The following is a 27,284-nucleotide window of genomic DNA, read 5'->3' on the forward strand; positions in this document are numbered from 1 at the left end:
TCTTGGTCACTGAGGCCAGCCGTGGTGGTGCAGAGGCTCTGGACAGAGGCTACTTAGGGCCACTGGACATCTCCCCTGCCTGTCCCCCAGGAGCCTCCCTGGACTGGTTGGGGTCCACGTATGTGGGGCACCTTCTTGGGTGGGGAAGGGAGGTCCCCAGCTGGGGACCCAGCCCCCTTGCCCTGGGTACACTGCTAGATCACAGCCCTCAGCGACCCTCAGCCTCGGTGGCCTCCGACCCTCCTAGCCCCTGGGATCTGAGCACCTGCCACAGGCCAGGCCCTCTACTGGCCACTTCAGCTGTGGCTCCTGCATCCTCCACGAGGCCTGGGGGCAAAGCGGCTTACAGCAGCCACCACACAGTCAGGGCCGGTAAGGTTCTGGATAGCCTGTTCTCCTCCACAGGGCTGTGGGGGGGTGGGACTGCCCCTTCAGGGGACCCTTAAGGTCTGAAGGGGAAGGATGGGACCATGCCTTTGACCTTGGGGTACTTTCTACACAGGGGGACCCCCTTAGAAGAAGAAGGTCACGTTCTGGCACCCTCTCCCTAAGGGGCCGACTCCTCTGCCAGGAGCACTGAGCCTTGCTCTCCCCAAAGCCTCCGGGGCCCTACTTTGGGCAGGTGCCCCCTCCTGCTCCCACAACACCCCTGCCCTCCAGCCGGGCCCTGCCAAGGGGTTGTGCTCATCGGGCCAGGGAATGAATGGACGGATGAACGAGCGTGACCCAAGTTACATAAAGGCCAGATCCCGGCTACACTGTAACTCGTCCGGCTCCCACAGGGAGGACGGGCGTTGGCCTCACCTCCCCCTCCCCGCCCCCGCGCCCCATGGGCCCCCCTGCAGCGGGCGCCGCAGCGGTGCAAGATGGCGCGGCCTGGGGGCGGGGGGCAGACGGTCCCTCGATGCCCGGCGCCGCCGCGCCCGCCCCAAACGCCCGGCGCTGTGCACTCCCGGGCGGGGGCGGCCGCCGCCTTCTCCCCGGTCGTCGCAGCGTGGCACAGAAGGGGGTGGCTAGTGCCAAAATAGCCCCCCGCCCCTCCCCCCCCAGCTGGCGCTGCCCCAAGGGCGTGGGGCCGGACCCCGAGCCGCCTCTGAAACCTGCGTGTGCGGGCCGGCGTGCCAGGCCCCGAGCCCCGTGCGCGTGGCCCCCCGCGCGCCTGCGGGCCCCCCCTGCGCGCGCTTTCGTATTCCTCCTGCGTGCCACGGTGCCCACCCCCGCGTGTGCCGCCGTGCCCTCTCCCGCGTCTCGGGGCCCCCTTCTGCCTCCGTGCCCCCGTCCTCCGCACCTCCCCCGCGTCTCCAGGTCTCCCATCCTGCGTCGCTCTGTCCCCCCTGCCCGTGCCTCCGTGCCTCCTTCCCCCCCACGCCCGTCTCCGTGCCCCCCCAGCCTTCTGGTCCCCCCTCCGCGCGTCTCCGTGCCCCCCCCCAGCCGGGGAGGGAGCCCCCCCCCCGCGCGCGCTCCCGCCAGTGTTTTCGGACTGCACCAGCCCCGGAGCCCCGCGGCGCCGCGGCCGGCCGGGCGGAGGCTCCTCATCCGCCGCCGCCGCCGCCGCCGCCGCCGCCCGCGCCCGCACCGCACCCGCCCCGGCCCGGCACTCGCGCCCGCCCCGGGCCCGCGGCTGCGGCTGCGGCGGTGGGCGCTCAGCGGCCGGAGGGCAGGGCGCGCTCCGCACCTGCGGCGGCCGCTCGGGCGATGGCGCGGCGCGGCCCGGGGCCCCGGGCGCCCTGAGCGCAGCGTCAGCCTGGGGGATGCCCGCCGCGCTGCTGGCCCTGGCCATGTCGTCGTCCTTCTTCAACCCCAGCTTCGCCTTCAGCTCGCACTTCGACCCCGGTGAGTCCGCTGGCCGCGCCCCTGGGCCAGCCCTCCGGCTGCCCCCAACCTGCTGGGGGGGGGGCCGGCCCCCCCCGCCCCCCCCCAGTCCCCTCACTGCGGACATGATGTTTCCTGACCGGCGGTTTCCTCTTTTGCATGGAAATTAACCCTTTCCCCACCCTGAGCAGAGCCCGCAGGAGGAACTGCTGGTGGGAAGGACCCCTAGAGACCCCAGCTCGGTGGAGGTGGGCAGGCCCTGGTGCTGGCACGGGCAGGGCTGAAGCCTCTGGCAGGGGGGTGGGCGGTGGAGGTGCAGGCCACTGTCTCTGTGGATGCCTCTGGCTCGGGTACCTGGGGCAGGAGGACCCGCATTGGCCCCAGATGTCCAGGGGAGGAAGTGGCCAGGACCAAGGGCCCCCTGGGAGGAGTGGGAGTGTTGCTTTGGGTCCCAGGCCACCATGGCCCCTTGTCGCCACGGTCTTAGTGTGGGAAGCCCCTCTCCATGCTGGGAGCGAGTTCTAGGGAGCCCTGCCTGGCTACCCAGCAGCCTGCAGGGGAGGTGGGAGCAGCGGCCGCCCACAGGACAGAGCCCACTGGGCAGAGGCTCGGAGGAGATGGGCCTCAGCGGGTGCCCAGGCGCCCTGGACGGCGGGGGAGGCCCAGGTGGCCCTGTCTAGCTGGCTGCGGGGGACCTGGGGCCCGGTGTCTTACTGTGCCAGACTGGTGGCGCCAGCTGCGTGTTTACCCGTGGCTGCCTGGCCTCCTGGTGGTGGTGGGCAGCTGCGGTGGGCACAGGGGCCGGGGGCGGCCGGAGGCCAGCATCTGCTACCAGGAGGTGGTAGGCTTTCTTCCCGTGGTCGTGGCGGGCTCCAGCCCTCCTTCTCCAGTGTGGGGGAGAACTCCTTGCCCTGGAGCCAGGGCCCAGGGGCCTGAGTCCCACCCACATGTCACTGGAGCTCTGGCACAGGCTAATCCAGCCAAAACAAAGCCAGGCACACATGTGACGGGCTCTCCTGGGTCTCCCTGCCTGGAGCAGGGCCCAGTGTGTGTAGCCATGCACAGGGTCCCCTGGGCACGGCCCCATGTGCAGGCATTTGTTCCTGGGGGAAGGGAGCTGACGTGAGGTCTGTCTGTTGGGTTTAGGGTGTGGGTGTCAATCCCTCAGAAAAGACTTCCCCGGCAACCAACTCCCAGGGCTTGGAGAAGACGCTGTCGCCAGCGGATGGCCCCGAGTCTGGACAGGCACAGCCCCGGCTGGCCCCGGGGGTTGGAGGGTAGCAGCCCCAGGCCTGGACAACCTTTGGGGCCAGGCATCCGGGCGGCTCTGGGCCAGTGCTCCAGGCAGCCTGCCGACTGGAGGGTGGGGGTCCAGCCTTGGGATGCCGCCTTGGAACTAGTGGCAGGGCTGGGATGTGTGTGTGCGTGTGCGTGCGTGTGTGTGCATGCGTGTGTGCCGGGACTGACCCTGGGATGGAGGCCCTCCCCCGTGCCCGGCCTCTTGCACTCTTTGTGGAGCCCAGACTTGCCCTCTGTGGGGTTCAGCACCCCGCTCCCTACACTCGGGTGTGTCCTGGGCACCAGACCCTTCCCCCACTTTGGAGAAACAACAGAGCTTTCCGTGTCTTGCAGCTGCGATCAGTGTAATTATAACGTGTCAGTTTAATGACTTACAGGGAAGAAGTTGTCAGGAGGGCAAGGGGAGGTCCCCTCGGCAGGTCCAGTGAAGGGCGGAGCTGTGTCCCCCGTGGGAGGGAGAGCCCTGGCTGGTGGCGGTGGGTAACGGGCTGGGGTGCAGGGCTCCATGCTGGTCCCCATGTGGGTGTTGGGGAGGGGGAAGTTGGGGTCCCCTGGCCTCCTGCTAAATGCCTGGCATTCAGAGCCCAGCTCCCACCTGCTGGAGTCTCTCTGACCGTTTTCTCATCTGTAAAACGGGACAGTAATGCCTACCCCTAGGCCCTCGTGCTGGTTAAGCACCTGGGGGAACTTGGCCCTCCGTGAACAAGGTTGCTGTTTTAGAGGGGGTGGTGGTAAACACGCAGTGGCTCTGCGGTGTCTCTCCATCCCCCTCCATCTCTCCATCTCTGTGGAGAGAGGGTGGTTCTTTTTGAGGGCTGCTTGGTGGCGGGGGTGGGGGGCAGGACCCTGCTGGGGGCCGCCAAGCCTGGAGGGCAGGGAAGACCTGTGTTCTTGGCCATCTGGTTGCTCCACAGTCAGGGCTGGACAGAGAGGCTGGGCCCAGGCAGGGGGTCCTCACAAAGCCACCAGGCCAGGCCATGGATCCGTCTTGGGATTCCTTGGTGGTCCCTGTGGGGGGAGGGGCAGTGATGGTGACGGTTATGTTGAGGAGGGGACTGAGTTTGAGGCTCAAGTGAGGCCCGGGGCTGGGGGGTCCCTCACCTAAACCAGTGCCCATCTGGGCCACCACCAGCTTTCAGATATGGGCAGGACTGGGGTGCCATGAAGGGCCAGACCTGAATGCATGCTCTCGGGGCAATGTGGACGGGTGCAGGCGGCCTCTTCTGGGGTCTGGCTCTTTCCCAGCATGTGGGTGGCCGTGTAGGACTTCTTGGTGTCCCAGCTGCGTGACCTCAGTGCTGTGTGGCCTTGAGCTGATCACTCAAGCTCTCTGAGACTCAACCTTGCATAAGTGACACCTCACCCTGGGTAGACCAAGTGGGCAAGATGTGGGATCCAAGAACTGAGGGGTGCTGGGGTGCCACATGGTGGGTCGGGAGCTGTTGGGTCGGGCTGGGAGGGGATGGTACAGCCTTGAGGGAGTGGGGTGACCTCTCCCCCAGGAGTGTGCCAAGGCAGGGGGTGGGCCTGGTGAGGCCTGAGGGACCCCAGTAGGTGCCTGATGAGAGCAGGCCTTCCTCAGGCTGCTGTGGTTTCTGGGCAGGCCTTGGAGTCCCTGACCCCGGGGGGCCTGGCGCTGTCCGAGGGGCTGCCTTCTGGGTCTGGCTGTCCCCCGGCGCCCCCGGCCGTGGGTGGTGGACCAGCCCCTCCCTGGCCGCATGGCCCTCTCTGTGCTGCCTCAGTTTTCTGACCTGTAAGGTGGGAGTCAGTGCGGTGCTCACCTCTGAGCGTCACGTGAGGGTCACCAGGGTTGGTGATGGGGCGAGGTTGCAGCTGTGGGGTCGCAGCTGATGGGGTGGTGGGACTGGGAGATCGGGGAATCTCTCGGCAGACCAGGCGGCCCCTGGCCCTTCTCCCAACCCCTCTGCTCACGTTGCCCCCCTGCCTGGCCTGCCAGGAGCTCGCACAGGGCTGCTGACTTGTGCCCCACGCCGGCCCGGGCAGGGCACGCCCCCGTGGGGAGAGGCCTGGCAAACGCACCCTGGCGACAGTTCTCAACCCCGGTGCTTCTGCTCACGGCCTGCTGCCGGGGGGCCTGGCTGGAGGCAGACGCTACCCAGGCGCCCCCCCAGACCCGCTCAGGCTCGAGGGGCCCAGAGCTGGCCCTTTGGTCAGTGTTGCTTCCTTTCCTTGTGCCCGAGGGGCTGGAGCGTGCTGTGTGGTGCGGGCCATCGAGGGGAGGCGTGCCCCTCCGGGCAGGGTGCCGGGAGACCATGCCTCCGCTTCGGGCACATTCTCCAGGGAGCCGGCCTCTGCCCTTCCCTCAGGGGGGCTGCTTCTCCCCCACAGGGCCCTGCACCCACACAAGCAGGAACGCATGCAGGCTCACACACGGATGCACACGTGCCCTCAGGTGAGGAAATGTGACTCACACCCGCATTTGCACACACACCCACCGTAGGCACCTGTAAACACACCCACCAAGGCTCGCGCACACCTGCACACGTACCGCTTCACACAGGTGAGCACACACTCCGCGGGCAGCTGGTGCATTTCTGCCGGGGCAGAGCCTGCTGGTTCAAACATGGGGTCACCTCCTTGGGAGCGGAGGGCATGTCGTGGGCGAGTTTGCCCCAAGTGTGGCCTCCTGACCGGATGGCCGCCCGGCCCCCCTGCTGTGGGAGCCTCTTACCCCTTCCGTCAGGCAGAGCCTGGACCCTGGTCCCCCCGAGGCCAGCCCACCTCCCCGGCCTTAGGTGACCTTGAGCCAGGCACGTGGGTGCCCCTGGCTTTTGTGTGTGGATTCCCCCATCACCTCGTCCACGGGGGGCCCACCTGTGAGGCCCACTCAGCCCCCACCAGGGCCCATTGCGCCCATGGCCCTGACCGCCTGGGTGAACCCACAGCCCTGCTCTGCTGTTGACTTCTGCTGGCCTGGCGGGGGGGCACCAGGGCTTCCTGGGTGGGGGTCCTGGCTGAGGGGGGAGCTGGATCCCGCCTCCCCCCGGGCCCCAGCCCCCACCACTGCTCTCGTGTCTGTCCTGTGGGCAGAGCTGTCTGTCCTGTGGGCAGTCCTCAAAGGCTCGCTCTGTTGCACCCGGCCACGGAGCTTTTCCCAGAGCGGGCTGAGCCTGGGCCTCCCCCGGCGGTCATTGCATCGGGGTGCGTGCACCCCTCTTTTATCTGGCAATCTCCTCCATGGACCCCATCTTCCCCACCTCAGTGGGCTCCTGGATATAATAGCATCCCCCCAAATTCCTGCCCACCTGGAGCCTCGGGATGGGGCCTTGTTTGGAAAGAGTCTGTGGACGTTGGAAGTTAAGATGAGGTCATGTTTGGGGTGGGCCCATGCCCAGGGGCTGAGGTCCTCACGGGAGAAAGTAGCGGGGTTCGGGGAGCAGGAAGCTGCCGGGAGCCTCCAGAAGCGGGGAGAGGCCGGCAGGATCCGGGGGGAGCGGGGCCCTGACGGAGGGCTCCTGGCCGCCGGCGCTGAGAGACCCTGCAGCCCTGTCGTCGCCCCCCTTCCCCTGACCCGTGATTTGTTCGGGCAGAGCCCCGGGTCCCTCCCCGGGGGGCTCCCAGCCCGCCTCCCACCCTCAGCCAGCCTCACCTCTGTACGCGTGGCAGAGTCTGGGGAAGAATTATGAGGGAACCCAGGTGCAGGCGGCCTCGGGACCCGCGCGTCCACGGGGCCCGGCCTGCCTCTCGCGTGGGAACGGGCGCCGGCATCACGGCCGCCCGAAGCCTCCCCGCCCCCGGCGGAGGAAGCGGCAGAGGAAGCGAGGGCAGGGGAGGCTGGGCCCGAGCCAGTCCCCAGGCGGCCTGTCTGGGCCGTGTCCACGCCAAGCCCCCTGGCTTCCTCCGCCGGGACCCGGGGCTGAGGCAGGGCGCCTGGGTGCCCGGAGTGGGGTGGGGGGTCTCCGGATGGTCACCCTGGGGTTAGACCAGCAGTCGGAGCCACGTGGGAGCGGCTGCCCAGAGCTGGGTACGTGGGGGTTTCTGGGAGGACGTGGGCCGCTGTCCCCACCTCCGGCCCCGGGGGGGGTCAGGGGCTTGTCGTCACAAGGCTGTGGCCCCGGCTCTGGTCCCGGCTCTGGTCCCGGCCGTGGCCCCGGCGGAGGAAGTGGCAGGACAGAAATGGGCAGGGCTGGTGCAATGGCTGGTTCTGGGCAGCCTAGGGATCACTCACCTGTCACAGGGCGTGTGGGGCGCGGCAGTGGGTCCCGGTGCCTGGAGGGGCGGGCAGGGCCCCACAGGTCACCTCTCACGGCGGGATGCGGCCGGGTCTGGTCTTGCTCACCCCTGGCGAGGGTGTGCTGTGCCCCCTCCTTCCCCACAAGGAGGGGGCCGCGCAGCTGCCGCCCACCTGCTGGCCTGGGCACATGGCCTCGGGCAGCCCCAACAGCTGGCCTGGGGCTGGCCAGGGAGACAACCTGCCCATCCGTGTCAGCCAGGCTGGGAGCAGGGGAGCTGGGCCCCCAGACCCGGCCTCTCCCGACGTCTCTCCGGTGTTGAGGCTGGCGTGGGAGACGGGCAGCAGGATGGTGCTGAGGACACTGTCCTGCATCGAGGAATCCTCGCTGGGTGTCCAGCTCCGGGGAGGGTCCCGCAGGGCTTCACGCCCTGTTCCCACCACACTAAAGTTCTTAATGATTTTGAACAAGGGGCCCTGGGACTCCGTTTTGCACGGGGCCTGGCAGATTCTGCGGTCAGTGCTGCTCGGGGCCACTGGTCAGCCTCAGGCCCCAGCTGGGAGGGTCCAGGGCAGGGGCCACCTGTAGAGGGATGCAGTGACTTTGAAATGCTGGGCACCTGCGCTGGCTGCCCGGGGCTCTGGAGCCGCCTGTGGTGCCCCCGGGCTCTGCTCGCGGGGAGACCCGCCGGGGATGCTCTCCAGCCCCGGGAAGAAGGGATTCGACTTCTGTGGGGCTGCTGTGCTCAGTGCCTCTCCTGCTCTTGTTCAGCCTCACGCAGACAGCGCTGGTGGGCGCTGGTGGGCGCTGGTGGGGCTGTGTGTCGCGTGCCTCGCTCGCTTGCGGACTGTACTTCCCTGGGGACAGCGCCGTGCGTTCGCTGGCCCCGCCGTGGCCAGTCGTCGCCTTCCGTCCCCCCCACTCCTCTTTGACCGTTTCGTTAGATATGATCCACGTTCCAAAGGACTCACCCCTTCAAAGCGTGTACTTCAGTGGGGTTTATCATGCTCATGGAGTTGTGCAACTGTCACCACCAATTTTATTTTTTATTTTTATTTTTTCATTTTTTATTTTTTTAAAGATTTTATTTATTTATTTGAGACAGAGAGAATGAGAGAGAGAGAGCACATGAGAGGGGGGAGGGTCAGAGGGAGAAGCAGACTCCCCGCCGAGCGGGGAGCCCGATGCGGGACTCGATCCCGGGACTCCAGGATCATGACCTGAGCCGAAGGCAGTCGCTTAACCAACTGAGCCACCCAGGCGCCCTGTCACCACCAATTTTAGAACACTGTGTCCCCGAGGACAAACCCATGCGCCTTGCCAGTCCCGCTCCATTCCCTGCCCCCCGGCTCATGCAGGCATGGAGGGGTCGCCCCACAAGGACATGTCACAGCAGCAAACCGTGCAACGTGGGTCTTCGTTGTCTCCCTGGGTTCGTGTGTCGGGGCTCACTCCCAGCACTCGGTGTCCGCCTTCTCACCGTGGCCGATCCGGGGCGCGGCTGCCCGACTGCCCGGCGCCTGCCCACCCTCCCCCCCCCCCCCGGTCCCGGTGGAGATCTCTTCCGTGAATGCTCCTCTGAGCCTCTCCCTTATCACCTTGGGGGGTAATCTATGTATTCTGGGACCAAGCCCTCAGGCAAGTACGGGTGTCGTGGCCGCAGAGAGTGCCGGCACGGGTGGCGCGTCTTTCCCAGGTCCGAGCTCCGTGGCGCCACGCTGGTGGCTGGATGGGCCACAGTGGGAGATGGCATGGCAGGAGCCAGCCAACACGACTCATCAAGCCCTTCCCTTCCTCTCTTTCTCGTTTCCAGCATTTGGGCCATCTTGTTTGTTCTGGGAAGAAGCCTGAAGAAGCCCCCCACCCCCACCCCCCTGAGAGGCAGCTTCTGCCCCGACCTCTGGGTTGGCACTCGGGTCCTCAAGGCCACTTAGCCTTGGAGGCGGCTGTCCCGGCCCCTCGGTGGGGCCTGCTCTGGGCAGGCAGAGCTTGGCTCCTTTTGCCAGGCCCACAGGCACATTCCTGCCTGAGGCTGAGGCCACCCCTGGCCTGGGCAATGCTCCTGCCACCTCCCTTCCCCAGCCGGCTTCACCCCAACTCTGCCCCACGTGGGGTCCAGGCAGAAACTTGGTACCAAGGATGGCAGGAAATCGGTGGCTGGGGCGAGTCTGAGCCTGGTGGCCCCTTGGTCTCTACCAAGCTGCTGCTGTCCCCCAGTGCCCCCCGCCCTGGCCACGCTCAAGAGAGGGACTCATTTATCCAGCTCGGGTCCCTCGGGGTGACCTGGTGTCCAGCACGTGTCAGGGCAGGTCTCCAGGTGAACAAAATGGTCAGGACTGTCACCCACAGGCCCCCAGGGGGAGTGGGGTCCCCGGGCATGCATGTCTTGCAAGGACAGGTGGACGAGGCTGGGGGCCGAGTGGGAGGGGCCTTCATGCAGAGGGGCCCTTGTGCCAGTCAGAGGGGAATGTGAGGCAGCACCCGCGTTACCCGCGCTCACCCAGAGCCCCCCAAGCCCCCCACCCCAGGACCAGCCACAGGGGGGCGGTCCCCATAGTGCGGGGCGTCTCTGGTGCCACTGGTGGTGGCCAGGCCTGGGCTTTCTCATGTGTCACTGGACAGTGTGGAGATTGCGGAACTTCCTTCCGTCCCTGTGTTTGTGACAAGCTGGCCCGACGCGGGGCGGGGCCGGGGCAGCTGCTGACCTGGCCCTGTGGTGGGTCCTGGGGCGGGATCCTGACGGAGCCCCTGGGGCTGGCGCACCCCCAGACGGCCAGTGTGTGCTGCCGAGAGCATGTGTGCGTGTCTGGGTTTGCAAGTCCCTGTGAGCATGTCTGTGCCCACGCAGGTGGTTGAGTGTGAGGACGTAGAAATGTGTGGTGGGTGTGCATGGGTGAGAGTGTGAACACGTGTAAACGTGTGCATGTGAGCAAACGTACGTGCGTTTGTGCGTCAGTGTGCGTGTGTGCGTCCCCCTCCCCCATTCTCTGGAAAGAAGGCCCTAGGCCCCCTTGGTGGCCCCCTGCCCCTGGGGAGTTACAGCCCGAGGGTCTCCTTCGTGGGCTCTGGGCGGGTTTCAGGTCCTGACCCACACTGACAGTGGGCAGGGGGGCTGACACCGGCCGCGCCAACTGCCCAGCCGCCCCGGCATGTGGTCCGGGCTCCGGGAAGGAGCCCTCCAGGTGAGCGGCTGCCGTGACCCCACGTGGCCCACGGCCGCAGCCGCGCCAGCCGACCCTGTGCACCCGGCGGGGCGGCCCGGCCGGGCCTTTGAGCTGCGTGTTCACGTCAGGGGGCTGGCGGGCTCCGGCTCCCGCCTTAGCTGGCCCTCCGCGCCCTGGGACCCTCCGCGTGCCCTCTCTCGGGGGAGGCAGTGCCTTCGCCTCTCATCCCCAGCCCTCTGTCTTTCCAGATCACCCGCTCCCCAACAACCGCCGGCCTTGGGCCTGCACGCCTCCGGCGCCCTCTGTCCTGCACGCAGTAGGCGGCGCCCTGGTCCGTCTGGCCCATGAGGAGACCGGGCCTCGGGGCTGAGGAGGAGTGGAAGGTTCTGGGGTGGGGGCAGTGGGACACAGTCTCCTCACCCAGACGCCCCGTGGGCCTCTCTGCCCTGCTGGGGGGTGGCGCCCGGGCCTCTGCGGAGTTGGGGTCCTGCTGCGCCCCGGCCCAGAGTCGGGTTCGGAGGTGGGGAGGGTGGACCTCATTCCCCACCTGGCTGTGGTCAGATGAGCCTGGCGGCTGTCCGCGCCGGTTCTGGATGCAGCGCCAGCTCTTGGGGGAAGTGGCATGAGTCCTGCAGGTGTGGCTTTCACCATGGGAGGCCTGGGGGCCGGGAGGCCGGGGTGTCTGACCCCGCGTGTGTGGGCACGTGTGCTCCGGCCGCCGCTCCCACCCCCCGCACCGGAGCCTCCCTCACAGACAAGTTAGGGCTCCGTTTCAGTCCCCGGTCTGTCCTTTCATTCATCGGGCTGGCCTCTGAGGTTTGGGGGAAGGGAGGAAGCAGAGGGGCCTGGGTCCCGCGAGCGAGGCGCCCGGCCACACAAGTGCGAAGACCCGGTGGAGGGTCCCGGAGTCCCGCTCGGGACTCCCTTCCTCTTGGAAGCAACTTCTAGGTCTGGGCCCACAGACAAACCTCTGTGGAGAGCCTCTGCCCCCCAGGCCCCCCAGCCCCAGCTCTGCCCACAGCATGGCCTCCCTCCTGTTTGCCCCCCAACCCGCCCTGGGAACCCCAGAATCCTGCGGAATCCTGCTGCTTACTCCGTCCAGGGGCTGGGAGGTGAGGGCGTCAGAGGCCTCTGACGGACCGCCACCCTGAGTGCTGTTTGCGGGCCTCATCCTGTTAACTCAGCAGAACGCCCTCCCGGCTGAAGTTCCTTCCTGTGCAGGACCCCGTTTGCGTCACCAGGCGGGCACGGGGGCAGGTGGACTGGTGCCAGGGTGTCCTCAGATGCCTGGCCGAGGCCCCACCCCAGGCCCGCGGCTGACCCTGGGGCCTGAGTCCCCGTGGGCTGGGCGGCTGGGTGCCTCCCAGAAGGAGCCCAGGGCTCACCGACTGGGCCGTGCTGGGGGCCCCCACTGGAGGAGTGAGTTCCCTGTGGTGTGGGCAGCTGGGCTGTCTGGCCCCGATGGGCAGGAGTCGCTCCTGTGGACGTGGCCCCTGTCCCAGGAGGGTTTGGGCAGCTCCCTGAGGGGACGGGGTGGGACGGGAGGCTCTGGGCACCTGGCGGCAGAGGAGTGAGCCAGCTGTGGGCGGGGGTGTTGGGAGCCCTGGGGGCGGGCAGGGCTGGCCCTTCCCTGACCTGACCTCCACCGTGCCCGAGCGCTCACTTCACGCCTTCTTAAGTGGAAGCGAAACTCGCAGAACATAAAGTGAACCATGTCAGAGCAAACAATGGGGCATTCAGTGCGTTCCCCGTTCCAGAACATTCTCCTCACCCCATAAAGACCCAGTGTGCTGCGCACAGCCCCCCCCCACCCCCAGCCCCGGGCAGCCGTGCACTGGCCGGCTCTGGACGCCCCACACCAGTGTGGCCGCGTGGCGTGGCCCAGAGCGGCCGCCACTTTCCCGCGGTGTCTCCCGTGGAGGACGCAGCTTCCCGCTGTCCACATCCTTTGCCACACTTACTTCCCATCACAAAAATCATGGCCGTCTTAGTGGGTCAGATTGCTTGCCTCTTGTTCAGAGCGGCCGCCGGGCGGACAGCAGGGTGGGGCCCCTCCGGAGGACCCTAGGGGAACCGAGGCCCCTGGCGTTGAGGCTGGAGGGGTTGCCCGGCCCTGCCCTCGCTCCGTCAGAGCGGTTCCTGAGCGTGGTGTGTCTCAGGTCCCCCCGGGATGCCCCCTCAGGCGGAAGGGACGGCGAGGGGAATGGCCAGGCTGTGGACTAGTGGGGGTCCGTGTGGAGGGCTCGGAGGGGGTTTGGGGGGGTGCTTTTGAAGATGGCTCTGGTCCTGGGTGAGGAAGGGCCTGGCAGCTCCAGACCCCCGGAGTTTGGGCAGGGTCCTGGCTGTGCTGGTGGTGGTCGGTGGCTTGGGCAGGGCTGGATGAGCGGAGAGGGAGGAAGAGTCTGGGGGCAGTTGGGGTGTCTGGTTCGGGGAGTGGCCGGGCACGGGTCCAGGGAGCAGGTTTGTGATGCCCAGGTCCACCGGAGGGACGGGCCGGGCCCGGGTGGCTGTGGGGGTCTGGAGCCCGGGAGAAGTGCTGGGGCCACGATGGGGTCAGGAAGGGGGTGGCGGCCCAGCCTGGGCCCACTCGGGGCTGAGGAGGGGGGTCCGGGTCAGGACAGCGAGGTGGGTGCTGAGAGGGGCGTCTGTCCCAGGGTTGCCCAGCACACCGTCCTCTCGGCGCTCTGGAGACAGGGCCAAAATTCAAGTCCCCGGGGTGGTTGGAGCCAGGATCGCCGCCCCTTCTCCTGCCTGGTCAAGGCCACCTGCACCTTCCGTCTGTGTCCCCATCACGTCCCTGGGGAGAGCTCACCGACCTCCGGCTAGGTGACTCCCCGGGGTGGGGCTTGAGTGGGGGGTGGGGGGTGGACCCCAAGACTCGCTGATGCCAGGGCTGTATTCTGCACGTGCTGGGGCCGTGGGGGGTCTTAAAAATGGAACGATGGGATTGAGAGTGAGCGATAATTACGTAAAATTATACACGTTTGATTCTAGACGGACTGCATGCTTATGGTAGGAGATACAAACTGCAGACAACTAGAAAGAACTCTGCCTTCCAAACAAGCATCTTCGGAATTTGAGATCTTTTCTTCCAGGTGGTTTTTTGTTTGTTTGTTTGTTAACATAGTTGTGACCCGGATTTATAAATGCTTCTGCATCCTGCCTCTTGGTTTCAGCTTTATCGAGGTAGAACTGCAACAGAGTAAACTCTGCATGGTCTTTTTTTTTTTTTTTTTAAGAGAGAAAGTCTGTGAGAGAGTTTGAGTGCGGTGGGGGGTGGGGCAGAGGGAGAGAGAATCTCAATCAGACTCTGTGCCGAGTGTGGAGCCCGCCGTGGGGCTCGATCTCATGACCCCAAGATCATGACCTGAGCTGAAATCAAGAGTCGGACGCTCAAGCAACTGCACCACCCAGGCGCTCCTAAACTGTGCATTTTTGAAGTATGCCCTTTGAGAGGCCTCATGCGTGTGTTTGGGGGACCCCCGAGCCTGTGGCCCCACAGTCACGTAACTAACAGCTCGTGCCCAAACGTGTCCTCGAGGCCTTGCTGCTTCTAAGTAGCGTGACGTTGAGCTTTCCTGGTTTAAAACTTCTTCAATTCACTTTTTATGGTTTCCTTTGCGGATATACCAGTGTTTTTTGTAATCCTTCCTTTTTTGGGGGACCGTTTGGGCTGTTTTTTGTTATAAACGTCACCGCAATGAACATCTGTGGGAGACATGCTTCCATCTGCACTGGTAACGCACTCATTCCCGGGTTCGCTTTTGTTCTGGGTTTCTGTGTCCTCCTGTCAGTCTCTTGGTGTAAATTCCCAGACGAGGGATCACTCGGCCAACGGGAGGGCCGACCCCCAGGGGCAGCTCTGCGGACAGCTCTCCTGCTTTCCCGTTGCTGCTGGGATGTGCGCACAGGGGACCTGGCAGCGGGGTCTGGAGCGCGGGCTGTGGCCGGGGACGCCCTCCCTCTGGAAGCCAACGTGGCATTTTGGGTCGCGCTCCTTTGATTATGGACGAGGCTGAAACTCTTCTTGTGGGCTTTGCTTAGTTGGCTTGTTTATGGTGGGGGGGGTCTCTTAAGGGGCTTTTCTTATTTTTTGCTTATTGTGGGCCCTCTGTAGTCAAGACACCAGTCTTTTGATGTCTGTTCTGTAAATCCTTTTTCTCGGTGTGCTATTTCCCTTTCATCTGGGGCTTGTGTGGAACACACGTTTTTATGGAGCCAAACCCACGATATTTTGTGATTCCCTCCATTGCTTTGAGCGTAAACATTCTTCTCCAGGAACCTGCTGTCTACCTGTTCCCCTCCGTGCTGCTATAATTTGACTTCGCCGTCCGTCTGAGGTTACCCTGGTGTGTGGTGAGGCTGCTGACCCCTGCGCGGCCCCTCACTGCCGCCGGGCCAGCCTGGCTCTCGGCGGCTCATTCAGCCCCTGGCGTCCCGCGTCTTCCTGGTGACACCCAGTCGCTTTTAACGATCGCAGATTTCTCACGTGTGATCAGCTCCAGGCCAGGGCCCGCCCTCTGCTCGGTTTGGCTTCCTTCACTTGAGTAGAGCTTCATCCCCATAGGGTCACAGGACAGGTGCTTGGAGAGGGAGCGGGGAGGGGATGACCCCGTCATGTGACAGCCCCGCCCGGACGCCACTTACCTGCTGGCAGACACCAGTCACATTTTCCATTTATGGGAGGCCCAGCCCTGCACCTGGTTCTGTTCTGAACTGTGCTCTCCACCCTTCTCCCACCCACCTCCCCGGAGACGCTCTGTCCCCTTCGCAACCTGGAAGGGAGAGCTCGGTACACAGCAGGTGCCCAATAAGTGTGAGGTGCTGTACCTAAACGTGGCCGTGAGGCTTTACAGAGCGCTGTACCTCCTCTGGAAATGACCGGCCGGCCGCAGCACTCGGGCCACCCGGCCGGGGAGGAGGTACCCCATCCTGGTGCGGACAGCGGCTGCCGGGCCTGCGCCGTCCCCGTCACGGTCTGCACTGCTTCCGCGGGGTACACAAGCAAGACGGGGTCCCCACGCAAGCACAGCTGCGGAGGCAGGACCTGGGGCGGAGCGTGGCTGGGAACGCTGGGTGGTCCTGGGCGGTTCTGCTGGGCCGAGGGAGGACCCGGTTCGCGGTGGAGGGACGCCGGGGAGCGCGGGTGGGGAGGCAGCTCCCCCCCGCCGGTGCTTGCAGCGTGCTCCTCAGCTTTTGCTGTTACTTCTCACGTGTGTTTAATTTCACGAATGTGTTGGCGTTTACAACTTGTGTTTTTGCACAAAGGAGCTGCACTCTGGCCCCTTCTGTGTGGATTCCTCTGATTCCAGCAGAAGCCTCATAACAATGGAAAAAAACCCTTCTTATGCCTGAAGTGGGACCCGCCCGGACTGCGAGGCTCTGGGGGTGCAGGGGTGAGCTCTAGCTGCTCCTTCCAGGACGCCCCCGTGGGGTTTTCCTCCAGAAACCCCCGGCCCGGGCCCCCTGCCTCCTACAGCTGCCCTGTGGGCTATAGTGGGTTTGGGCCCACTTCAAGGGGTTTGGGTCCAGGGTGCCTGAGGCTGAGGCTGGAGGCCAGGGGCAGAGGCTGAGAGTGGAAGCTGAGGCGGGAGGCCAAGGGCAGAGGCTGAGGCTGGAGGCCAAGGCAGAGGCCAAGGGGGGAGGCTGAGGGCAGAGACTGAGGCTGGAGGCCAAGGGCAGAGGCTGAGGCTGGAGGCCAAGGCAGAGGCCAAGGGGGGAGGCTGAGGCTGGAGGCCAAGGACAGAGGCTGAGGATGGAGGCTGAGGCTGGAGGCCAAGGCCAGAGGCCAAGAATGGAGGTTGAGGCTGGAGGCCAGGGGCAGAGGCTGAGGCTGGAGGCCAGGGGCAGAGGCTGAGGGTGGAGGCCAGGAGCAGAGGCTGAGGCTGGAGGCCAAGGGCAGAGGCTGAGGCTGGAGGCCAAGGCAGAGGCCAAGGGGGGAGGCTGAGGGCAGAGACTGAGGCTGGAGGCCAAGGACAGAGGCTGAGGGTGGAGACCAAGGGCAGAGGCTGAGGGTGGAGGCTGAGGCTGGAGGCAAAGGCCAGAGGCGAAGAATGGAGGCTGAGGTTGGAGGCCAGGGGCAGAGGCTGAAGGTGGAGGCCAGGAGCAGAGGCTGAGGCTGGAGGCCAAGGACAGAGGCTGAGGCTGGAGGCCAAGGGCAGAAGCTGAGGCTGGAAGCTAAGGGCAGAGGCTGAGGCTGAGGCTGGGCCTCCTGAGGTAGTCCTGCCCAGCAGTGGTCTGTGCAGCCCAGAGGGCTGGGCGGTGTTGAACCATGGTGCCTGCTGCCATCCTCAAGGGCCCAGGGGGCCAGAAGACCAGCCCCAGGCTCCAGGACCTGCCAGGGGAGGGGGTGCAAGAGCCTGTGTGCAGTGGAGGCAGCGGGAGGGGTGTGTGCTGCATACCCGATGGATCCCTGTGGCTGGGCTGCATCCCTGAGGGCACTGGCTGCTTCCTGGGGTGCGGGGAGCTGGGGCTCTTTGGCCCTGGGCAGACTAGCAGTGGGCTGCCGCCTGTGGGCTGTGTGCTGTGCGGTGTGGGAGCCCAGTGAGGGACCTCCACACACCCACACCCCAACTGGCCTTCAGAGGCCCTGTGAGGGTATCTGCCTTGGGCCCCTCTGGGCATGGGGACATGGCCTGTGGCTGCCCTCCACGCGGGTCTCCCCCTGGGGCAGGCTGAGCTGGTTTCCCCTGCCGCGGTGACCCTGCCCTCCTTGCCCTCCAGCCCTGCCCGGCCCCAACTACCTGGGCCCCTCTTCCCTGTGTGTGGGTGTAGGGAACGAGCTTGGAGGCCTGAGCAGAAGTCTAGGTTGTGCTTGCCATCTTTCTAGGCCCTCGGGCTCACACTGCCTCCAGCAGCCCTCCCAGATAACTTAGCTTGTAGCCCTGGCTTCCTGTGTGGGTGCAGAAGGCACGGGAGCAGAAGCACATCAGTCAGAGGTCAGCTGTGCCACCTTAGGCAGGCTCCTCGCTCTCGCTGAGCCTTCATTTCCTCCTGTCCAGCGGGGACAGGCCTGGGGCGTCACCTCAGTGGCCAGTTAGGACCCCGTGAGGCCTCGCTGAGACCAGGTTTGACCTGAACTGATGGGCCTGGCATGGCAGGTGTGCTGGGTTGGGTGGCGGGGTGTTGAGGAGTCAGCTATGGGGGTGCTTGGTGGGAAGGCAGAAAACCTCCAGGGGCCACACGGAGGATGGACAGACAGGTCTCTGGGGCAGGGCGTGCACTTCAGCCAGCGCGACAGGACGGGAGGGGCAGGCCTGCCTCTGTCTACGCCTGGGCTGTCCGGTGAGCAGCAGACGAGCCGGGCTCCCCAAAGCCCTGGCTCAGCTGGGGGGTGGGGGCAGCCCAGAGCCCTAATTTGGGGGCCATCCTTACATGTCAGGGGAGGCTGGCATGCTGTCCGGGCACCTCTGTTCCCGCGTCTGGTGAGGGTCAGCCGTGCGGGGGCTCTTGTGGACCCGGTGCTGCAGAAGGGGGGGGGGCCCGCTGTTCCCAGGACAGAAACAGCACCAGGAGGGCCCTTGGTGGTCACTTCAGCAGGAGGGTAACTTGGACGTGCCAGGTTGCGTGCAGGAACTCTGTGCCCAGCCAGTGTGGTGCCCCCTTCTTGGGGACAGTGAGATCCCCCTGGGCCTCAGGGAACAGACAGCCCTCCTGTCTCAGGGCGCTGACCCCCGGTCACACAGAGCCTGGCACGCGGTCAGCCCCGACACCTCCCCCGCTCAGCGGGGCCCCGTCTCCCTCCTGGCCCCTTGGGGTTCTTGCGGCGTTTACCGCGCTCGGGGCTTTGGCAAAGTGACCGCCCCTGGGGAGGCGGGGTGACCAGAGTCTGGAAGAGACGTGGAGGGCAATTTCCCATGGCCCCGAGACCCTGACCTCATGGAGGGGTATCCGTGAGCCCCCAGAATTGGGACCTGGGGAGGCTCCCGCCGCTTTGCCAACCCCGTATCCTCTGAGTGAGGCCAGAGCGGCTCCCAGTGGCCATTCTGGGAACTGCTGCGGCGGCGGCTCCGCAGGTCCACCTGCTCTGAGCCTGGGGACCGGGCCGTGGGTGGCAGGTGTGGCGGGTCTCAGAGCAAGGGGTCAGGGTGCTGAGGCTCAGGCCTCTGTGAGTCGGGGTGGGCTGGGGAGTCATGGGTTCGGCTGGCCCCTGAGTGCAGCTGCTGGGACAGGGTGAGCATGGGGGAGCAGGTCCTTGGAGGCTGCCCTGTAACCCCGTCTTCCTCGGCAGACGGCGCCCCGCTCAGCGAGCTCTCCTGGTCGTCCTCCCTGGCTGTGGTGGCAGTGTCCTTCTCCGGGCTCTTCACTGTCATCGCCCTCATGCTGGCCTGTCTGTGTTGTAAGAAGGGTGGCATCGGGTTCAAGGTGAGGGCTGGGGGGTCCGAGGGGAATGTGGACGGGATCCCAAGAGCCGGGCCCTCTTGTGCCCACTCAGTGCTGAGCTTTCCCCCTCCTGGGGTCACCTGCAGGCCATATAGACCTGGGACCCCGCAGCCTCTCCCCTGGGGGCTACTGCGAACAGGAGGGGCCTGGAGGCTTTCAGGGACCCCAACCCACTATCGCCCCCATTTTGGGTCCCCTCTGTGTGGGCGTGGCCTCTGAGTGCTGTGCACAGTTCGGGCGCTCCGGCACAGTGAGGATGGGCCTTCTTGCAGGGGGCCCCCGGGGTTCCTGAGCCAGTGTGCGAGCAGGGGGCTCGCTTCCCCAGAGGCCCCTGACTTCCTGGGGGAAGAAGTGCCCCCGATTACTCGAACCAGCAGCCGCCCAGACATGCTGCCCCCGCACAGAAAAACCACCTTGCCTGCTGGAGTCACCTTCCTTTGGGCGTCTTTCACCCCACAGGGAGGGGGCTGTGTGCCGGTTCTAGAAACTTCCGGGGTGACGGAGCTTAGGCTAAATGCACTGTCTTCACTAATTTCCATCCCCCCCCCGCGCCCCGGGTTCCGTTCCCAAGGGGCCTGGGCTGGATTCTAGGGCTGAGGCCGCTCCTGAGGATGGTGGCTGAGGGGCATCCCTGGGGGGCTGCCCCCCAATGTCCAGTTGCAGCTCTGAGAGGGGAGGACCAGGCAGAGAAGTTGACAGCTGAGAACCCCGACCAGAGGCAACACCCGCCCCCCGCCCACGTGGGCTGAGTTCTTGCCAACTTAGCAAATAGTGCGCTGGCCTGTGGTCATTCCATGCCCTTCCCCACCGCCCCCCCCCCCCCCACAGCTGGAGGGTAGATTCCCGGGCCTGGCGAATTTAGGAGGGGTGGGCCGTCTTGTGGCCCCCATCAACGTCCATACTAAGTGGCCCACGCCCCAACCGTGTCACTCCCAGTTTAGAGAAACAGCCCCTCTGCTCCGGAGCACCATGTCCCAGAGGGGGCCTGCAGAGGCTGCCCTCCCAGATCCCTCAGTGGCTCCATGGCAGGGCTGTGGCCCTGGGGGCTGCCGGGTCCATGCTCCTGCCCACGTTCCCTGCACCCTGCCCTGGGGAGGTTGTCTTCCTGACCTGCAGGCACACCGCGGCGCACCTGGCAGGATCCTGGGGCCAGAGCTGCGAGGTCACGGGGGTGGGCGTGGGGGACCTGGTCTGGGTCGGCCCCTCCTCCGGGTGCTGTGAGAACGAGGCCCCAGACAAAGGCCAGCCTCGGCCCCTCCTACTCATGCCCTCTCACCTCCCGGAGAGCATGGTGCCCAGAACATTCCAGCCCCAGCGCGCCTGGGTGGGCGGGCCAGCCGGCACCAGGGGCTGGGCCTGGTCGCTAGGGGCCCAGGGCTGGGCACCCCCGTGGAGCTTGCCGGGTGAAGGGGCCGGGCGGCGATGCTCACGCTGTGCTACCTGATGGCCCGCTCTGCTGGCACGATCCAGCAGGCTGCCAGGCGGCACCGTCAGGTATGGGCCGGGGCCAGGGCCAGGTCTGATGGGAGCGGATGGAGCTGCAGCTGCTGCGGATACCCCAGGGCCCCAAGGGTGGGCTCCGGGCCCCGGTGAGGGGAGGCATCGCAGGCACCGGTCCCCTTCCCCCTCGCTGGGTAGGGACCAGGACTGTCCCACAGGGATGCCAGCAGAGGGCTTCCGGGAGGAAGGAGCGTCCCCGGGGCACGCAGGGCCAAGGGACAAACCTAAGCCCCCTGGATCCGGTCAACCCAGCTGTCCACACGAGGGGGAGGGCTCTGGGCCTCAGTTTCCCCACCTGGGCAGTGGGCTTGTGGGCTCCAGGGATGGGAGCTGCTCTTGTTTCAGTAGGAGAGGATTTCTGAGACTTTGGCTCTCCTCTGGAGTGTGCTCTGGACCTGGGGGGAGGGGTCTTCCCCATAGACAGGTGCACCAGCTGCATTTCAAAATAGCAGTCCTGCCAGGTAGGGACCAGCCCCAGGCTGCAGGGCCAGGCTCTTAAGGAGCCCTGGGAGCAGACCCCGCCTGGGTCAAGGTTCAGGGCAGCCTGCAGGCAGATGGCTATGGAGGGCTGTGGGTGCCTGGCCTGGGGGGTGGAGACGGGGGTGGGCTCCTTGTTCTGGGCACTCAGGAATGCTCCTTGTCTGGAAGGGGCAGGCTGGGGGGGTGATGGAGCCCCTTTCCCCGCTCCCCAGCCCTGACCCTGAGGTTGGGATCACTGGCTGTTGGGGGGAGGGGTGGCAAAGAGGAGTTGGGGGCACAGACAGGATGGGCCTCTTGGTCTCCTGTCTCGGGCCCCACCCCTGCCCATGTGGGGCCCGCGTTGCCCGCTGTTGGGGGTGGGCTGGGCTGGGCAAGGTGCCCACACGCTTGAGGCCCCCCTCCCCATGCCTTTGGGAGGAAGATCACCCTCCCCTACAACCAACACAGGACAAAGCCCAGCTCTCTGGCCCTCCAGGGCAGCTGGTGCCTCTGGGGGGAAGGAGCGGGGTGTGTTCTCTGCCCTGAGCAGTGAGAGGTTGGGTGGAAGGGGTGGCTAGCAGGTGCCCCAACTCTGGGTCAGGCGCCCAGCCTGCTCCACCCCCAGCTCCAGAAGAGGTGAGAGCTCGGTCCTTTCTGAGCTGGGCCTGCACCCCTCGGCCCTGTGCCCCCATCCCTGGAGCGCTGAAGTCACTGCCCGCCGGGCGCCCACCTACCGCTGCAGGAGTTTGAGAATGCCGAGGGGGACGAGTACGCCGCCGGCTTCTCGGCACAGGGCTCCCCTGCCACAGGGGCTCAGAACGGGCCAGACGTGTATGTCCTGCCGCTCACCGAGGTCTCCCTGCCCATGGCCAAGCAGCCGGGGCGCTCAGGTGAGTGATCCCCCCAGAGAAGCCTGGGCGGTGAGCACAAGGGGTGATTCAGGGTCCGGCCTGGCCTCCGGACTCAGCAGTCAGTGCTCCCGGGGAGGGGGCGGCCAAGGGCTGGGAGGTGCCCCCTTCTGAGCAGGGGGACTGTGGACAGGCTTGGGTCAGCCTTCTGCCCGCCGCCTCCCCCACCTGGGGGCTGCTGTGCAAAGGGGCAGTCCGGGCACCAGGGACAAGGGACTCCTCTGCTGTCCTTGGATGCCGGACCCCAGACATCCCCCGCAGCGCCGGCTGGCCACACGGGGACATGGGCTCCATTGTGCCCAGTGGGCGGGGCCCACCAACTCAGGGAGGAGGGGCTCCTTGGGGCCCCCTCTGTGGGCGGGGCCCTGAATGGGCCTTTGACTCGGGCCTTGGGGAGCAGGCAAGGGCCTCTTCCCATGGCTTCCTTGCCCTGTCTCCCATTTGTTCCCCATCCTGGGCTCTCCCCCCTCCACCCGCCCTGCACCAGGGTGACCACCCAGAGGGCAGGTGTGGGTCCAAGCTTAGGGTAGAGGTCAGAGTCCAGCTGGCCTGTGAACCCGTCTTCCTGAGGCTGGTGCTGTGGGAACCCCTCGCTGTGGGGGTGGGGCTTCCGTGGCAGCCTAATCTCAGGTCCCCTCCCTGGAAGCTCCTCGGCTAGGCCTGTGCTGACCCCCAGCCCCACCCGCGGCACCGAGAGAAGGGGTCAGGCCCTGCGGGGGCTTAGGGGGCACCAGGCCTGTGGTGCTGATGATGGGCAGGCCCATCCCACCTGCCCGGTTCCATGCCTTCAGGCCCATGACCTGGATGCTGCCCATTCGGAAGCCCGGACGTCATCAAGGCCCTGGTCTGGGTCCTCAGAGCAGCCCCCGGGGCTACCAGGGTGTCACCCCTCACTGTCCAGCCAGCGTCTCCTGGGGGGGGGGGCGTCAGCGGTCAGGCAGGAGCCAGGGCCTGGGGCTCGAGGGCATGTGTGTAGCTACCAACTGACCTGAAAGAACAGCCCCTAAGCCCCCGAAGGGGGTGCTGCTTCAGGAGGGCCCCCGGACCTTCCTGGATGGCCGTCGGGGTCTCTGGGCCTGTGCCAACCCTGGACACTGGTCACTAGGGGGGAGCTGGGGCTCATCCCAGGGGACACCGGCCCCCCTGCCCAGCCTGGGCCTGTTGCCCACAGGCAGTGTCCGGGACCCCGGCTTCTCCCACCCCTCAGGGGGCTGTCCCTGAGGGTGGGGATCTGGGGCCAGGAGACAGCAGCGACTGCTTGTTTTCTCCATTCCTGTAGCTCACGCCGCAGGTCTGAGGGGTACTCCGTTTCTGGGGAGGGGAGAGATTTCAGGTGATGCAGGGGGGCAGCCCACGTGGAGGTCAAGGGTTAAAAACCTGAGTGACAAGGGCCACCCCTCGAGACTGTGGAGGACAGTACAGCCAGCGGGTGGGGGCCCAGGGGGAGGAACCCTGAGGCTCAGGGCCCAGCGGGACCCCCCTAAATACCACTCAGCATCGAGGTCAACATTCCCCGGGAGCAGCCCCCCATCCCCGGGGCGCTCCTGGCATCCTAGGCCCGGCCCTACCCCCCCATGCCCTCAGGGTGGTTGGCGTGGGAGCAGAATTCGGGGAATCCCTGGGGCACGGGGCGTGAGTGGGCTCGGCAGCCCCAGCCCTTCCTCCGGGGCCCTCACTGACCCTTCGTCTCTGCTGACCTCACCCAGCCCAGGCGGCAGGAGAATGGGCCCAGTGTGTTCCGTACGGGGCTGTGCCAAGCAGCCTCCGACAAAGGAGCCTTTGGTGAGCCTGGTGCTGGAATGCCAGCCTGTGGCAGGGGTGAGGGGACGGGCCTCTCGGGCGCCCCCCTCCCCACCGGCTTGGCCCCGGCCACACTGCCCGCCTGGCATGGCCTGTGCGCTGGTCTTGGCTCCAGGCCCTGCTGTCTTCAGCCTGGCGTGTCCCTGTAGTTTAGGGACCAGCCTTCCCAGACCCACCCAGAAAGATGCCCGGATGCGGCTTGCAGGCCCACGGCTCCCCGGGGCAACAGGGACCCTGCCTCCGATGGCAGCCCCCAGCCGTGGCCCCTCTCTGGGGGGCTTAGGGCAGCTCCCCCGAACAAGCTGAGTGGGCAGCCCCTGGAGGGGCCTTGGAAGGGCAGATGGGGGCAGCGACAGCCCGAGCTGGGGTTCCTGAGCCCCTGCCCTGTTACAGTGCAGCTCCTCAGGTCCACAGACCTGGGCCGGCACAGCCTCTTGTACCTGGAGGAGGTGGGCCACGGCTGGTTCGGGAAGGTGAGTTGCTGACCCTGGGCGGGGGGTGGGGGTTGCTGACACCATGGGCCCCCCCTCTTGCCTGGCAGGAGACCTGCTTCTCCTGGGAGCTGCCACAGCCCTGGGGACCTGTTTCCTGCTGTCCTGGGGCGTCCCTTCTGTGCAGGCCCTGGGATCAGATGCTGGGAGGCGCCTCTGAGAGGGCTGGGTTGGGGGACAGTGTCTTGGTCCTGGCTGCTCCCTGACCCCCAGGCTGGGGGTCCCTTCTTCCTCACGGCAGACCCCCAGAGAGAGCTGAGAACAGCTGGGGGCCTCGGGATGACCACACAAGAGAGAATGTTACGGCCGGGAGGGGGACCCTTCTTGCAGGGGAGTAAAGCAAGCCTTCCAGGTTCGGGGCTGGGCGGGGTTAGCGAGGAAGAGCAGGGATGGAGGCTCCGCCCGCCCCCACAGGTGTTCCTAGGGGAGGTGAACTCGGGCATCAGTAGCACGCAGGTGGTGGTGAAGGAGCTGAAGGCCAGTGCCAGTGTGCAGGAGCAGGTGCAGTTCCTGGAGGAGGCTCAGCCCTACAGGTGGGTGGCCCCCAGGGCCGGGCTCGTGGTGGGGGCGGGGGCTGCTGGGCACGGGGCCCTGGGAACAAAGGCAAGCTCTGTGCTGTCCCTGCTCCTCCCCTACCCCTGCAGAGCCAGCCCCCCTCCCCGCCCGCCCGCCCCCTCCTGCCCTGAGTCCGAGTCAGGAGGGCAGCCTGTTGGCTCCTGCAGGGCCCTGCAGCACAGCAACCTGCTTCAGTGCCTGGCGCAGTGCGCGGAGGCGACGCCCCACCTGCTGGTGATGGAGTTCTGCCCCATGGTGAGTGTCGTGTCCTGCTGCTTCGCACCCCCCGCCTCCCCCCGGCAGGCTGCTCAGCAGGAGGGCCCAGCCTCCCCACAGAGGCCGATCGGCTGAACTGGGGAGCCCTCGTCGCCATCCTGTGGGCCTTATGTTCCCCCAACAGTGGGACCTGGGGGGCACGCCCCGCCGCCTCCCCGAGGCGGCCTGCGCGGTAATCTCGGCTGCTGCGTCCAGGACCCTGCTGCACTCCGGGGCCGGCCCGGCCGCCTGTCCGGCGCAGAGACGCTCTCCTGTGAGCTGCTCATCTCCGCCTCCTAGGCCTCACGTGGCCTGTTTTACTCCCGGTGGTGTGACACTGCCTGCAAGATGCCCCCGGGCCCCTGCCCCGGCCTTCCCGGCACGCTGGCCCCCACTGTCTGCTGCCGTGACTTCCTGGGGCTTCCCCAGCACGGCTGGGCCCTTTCTGGAGCCGGGCGGTGTCAGCAGGTTAGGGATTCGCCAGCAGGCCGTCGGGTCCTCTGACCTGTGCTCCCACCAGGCTCGGCGTCGCCGCTCATGTGGCCTGTCTGCTTGGCAGGCACGTGGGCCCGGTGGTCTATACCCAGGACGTGGTCTGTGCCCAGGACGTCGTCTGCGGGGACCGCAGAGAAAGCGCCCTCTGCCCGTGGGGTTGTCCTACTGAGGAACAGCCGCTGGGGGGCAGACTCAGGGTGGTGGCTGGGGCCACCGCTCCCTCCGCTGTTAGCAGGCCCTGTGTGGGGAGGGAGGGGCGGGGCAGCGGGCTTACGGGGTCCCTGCTCCCCGCCGGCGGGTGATGATGCTGCCCCTCTTGGCAGGGGGACCTCAAGGGCTACCTGCGAAGCTGCCGGGTGGCGGAGTCCATGGCGCCTGACCCCCTCACCCTGCAGCGCATGGCCTGCGAGCTGGCCTGTGGGGTCCTGCACCTGCACCGTCACAACTACGTGCACAGGTGAGGCGGGGCGGGGCTGCGGGCTCTCTGCGGCCTCCCCTGCACAAACGGGCACCAGCCTTGGGGGTTGTGTGAGGGTTAGCTGGATCTTTATTCAGCCTCTAGGGACCGTGGTGCAAAGGCATCTGCTGAAATGGAAGACAGACGGGGGTGTGGGGGTGTGGCGGACACCTGCTTCTGCAGGATGTCAGGCTGGCCTGGGCAAGTTCACAGCAGGGCCTGAGGCCCGTCCTCTGTCCCCGGGGCGGCCAGAGCCACCCGGTGGCCCCACACGGGCCCCTGCTCGCCTCTGTGTCCTGTAGGCCCTCTGGGGGCGGGTTGGCTCTGTCCTGCTTCCCACCGTGGCCTGAATGGACCAGGGTGCGCCGCCAGCTCTGGACGCCGCACGGGCCGCCCTCCCCAGCCACGTCCCGGTGCCCCCGGACGCCGCACGGGCCGTCCTCCCCAACAACATCCTGGTGCTGAGTGATGACACATGTAACTCCAGCATCAGTGATTTTGTTGAAGAGGGCAGCTGCCAGCCTCCCGACCTGCCCGCCGGGCCCACCCAGCCCCAAGCGCAGGCCCGTCCGCGGCCCCTGGTGGATGTGCGCTGACCCCACGTTTGCCGTGGTGCCCTGGGCCCCCAGACACCCCTGTGTGAGCCGGGCAGGGTCAGGATCCCCTGGGAGACTTGGGATCTCAGTGTCTCCACCGCTGAGGGTGCGGGCGTAGTGGGTGGGAAGAAGGACTGCAATGTCCCTGGCTGGCTCGCCTCCGAGGGGTGGCTCCGCGGGCTGGTGGGAAAGAAGCAGGGGCAACAGCTGGGGTCAGGAGGGAGGTCTAGCCGTGGGTGGGCCGTGCCTTCGCTGAGGGCCCCGTGGCACGCTCCGGCCTTTTCTGGACTGTAACGTTTGAGGCCCTGTCCACGTGGGCCCTCCAGTGTGCCCTCCAGTGTGCCCTCCAGTGTGCCCGGGGTCTGGCGAGGGCCTGGGGCCGCACGCAGACAGGCTGCCGCTCAGACTCCCTTTCCCACCCACTCATGACAATGCCCTCGGCGACAAGTGGTCCAGCCCCTCCGTGCCCCGATGCCCCCCGCCTGGCCCTGCCACTGACCCCCACCCTCCCGCCCTCCAGCGACCTGGCCCTGAGGAACTGCCTGCTCGCGGCCGACCTGACAGTGAAAATCGGCGACTATGGCCTGTCCCATGGCAAATACAGGGTAAGACGGCAGGGCCGTGCTGGGGGTCAGGGCCAGCCGTCCGGCAGCCCGTGGTAGCCCCGTCCCCTGTGCCCGCAGGAGGACTACTTCGTGACCGCCGACCAGCTGTGGGTGCCGCTGCGCTGGATCGCACCCGAGCTGGTGGACGAAGTGCACTGCAACCTGCTGGTGGTGGACCAGACCAAGGCCAGCAACGTGTGGTGAGTGAGAGCCCGGGTGGTGAGCCCGGGGGGCCAGGGGTGAGCTAGAGGAGGGGCCCGGGCGGTGAGCGGGGGGGCCGGGGGTGAGCTAGAGGAGGGGCCCGGGCGGTGAG

The 27,284-nt window shown here is 66.5% G+C and overlaps 1 protein-coding gene across 4 annotated transcripts in view; it reads left to right on the plus strand.

The window, feature by feature from the left end:
• The first annotated feature begins 1,765 nt into the window (after window positions 1–1,765).
• Window positions 1,766–27,284, plus strand: part of LMTK1 (lemur tail kinase 1) — a 33,418-nt gene continuing 7,899 nt past the window's right edge. Inside the window, exons 1-10 of one of the 4 annotated variants that reach the window (XM_088028095.1) lie at window positions 1,766–1,833; window positions 18,699–18,832; window positions 21,552–21,699; window positions 23,911–23,990; window positions 24,423–24,541; window positions 24,731–24,818; window positions 24,964–25,092; window positions 25,637–25,770; window positions 26,887–26,971; window positions 27,050–27,171. In XM_088028095.1, coding sequence (XP_087884221.1) covers window positions 1,779–1,833; window positions 18,699–18,832; window positions 21,552–21,699; window positions 23,911–23,990; window positions 24,423–24,541; window positions 24,731–24,818; window positions 24,964–25,092; window positions 25,637–25,770; window positions 26,887–26,971; window positions 27,050–27,171 — 1,094 coding nt within the window. In that variant the 5' untranslated portion in view covers window positions 1,766–1,778. The other 3 variants (XM_028112541.2, XM_088028097.1, XM_028112543.2) reach the window with 3 other exon arrangements.

The sequence above is a fragment of the Eumetopias jubatus genome, unplaced genomic scaffold, assembly GCF_037043125.1.
Source record: "Eumetopias jubatus isolate StellerSeaLion01/CBP00866 unplaced genomic scaffold, mEumJub1_p1.0 scaffold_10, whole genome shotgun sequence".
Lineage (NCBI taxonomy): Eukaryota > Metazoa > Chordata > Mammalia > Carnivora > Otariidae > Eumetopias > Eumetopias jubatus.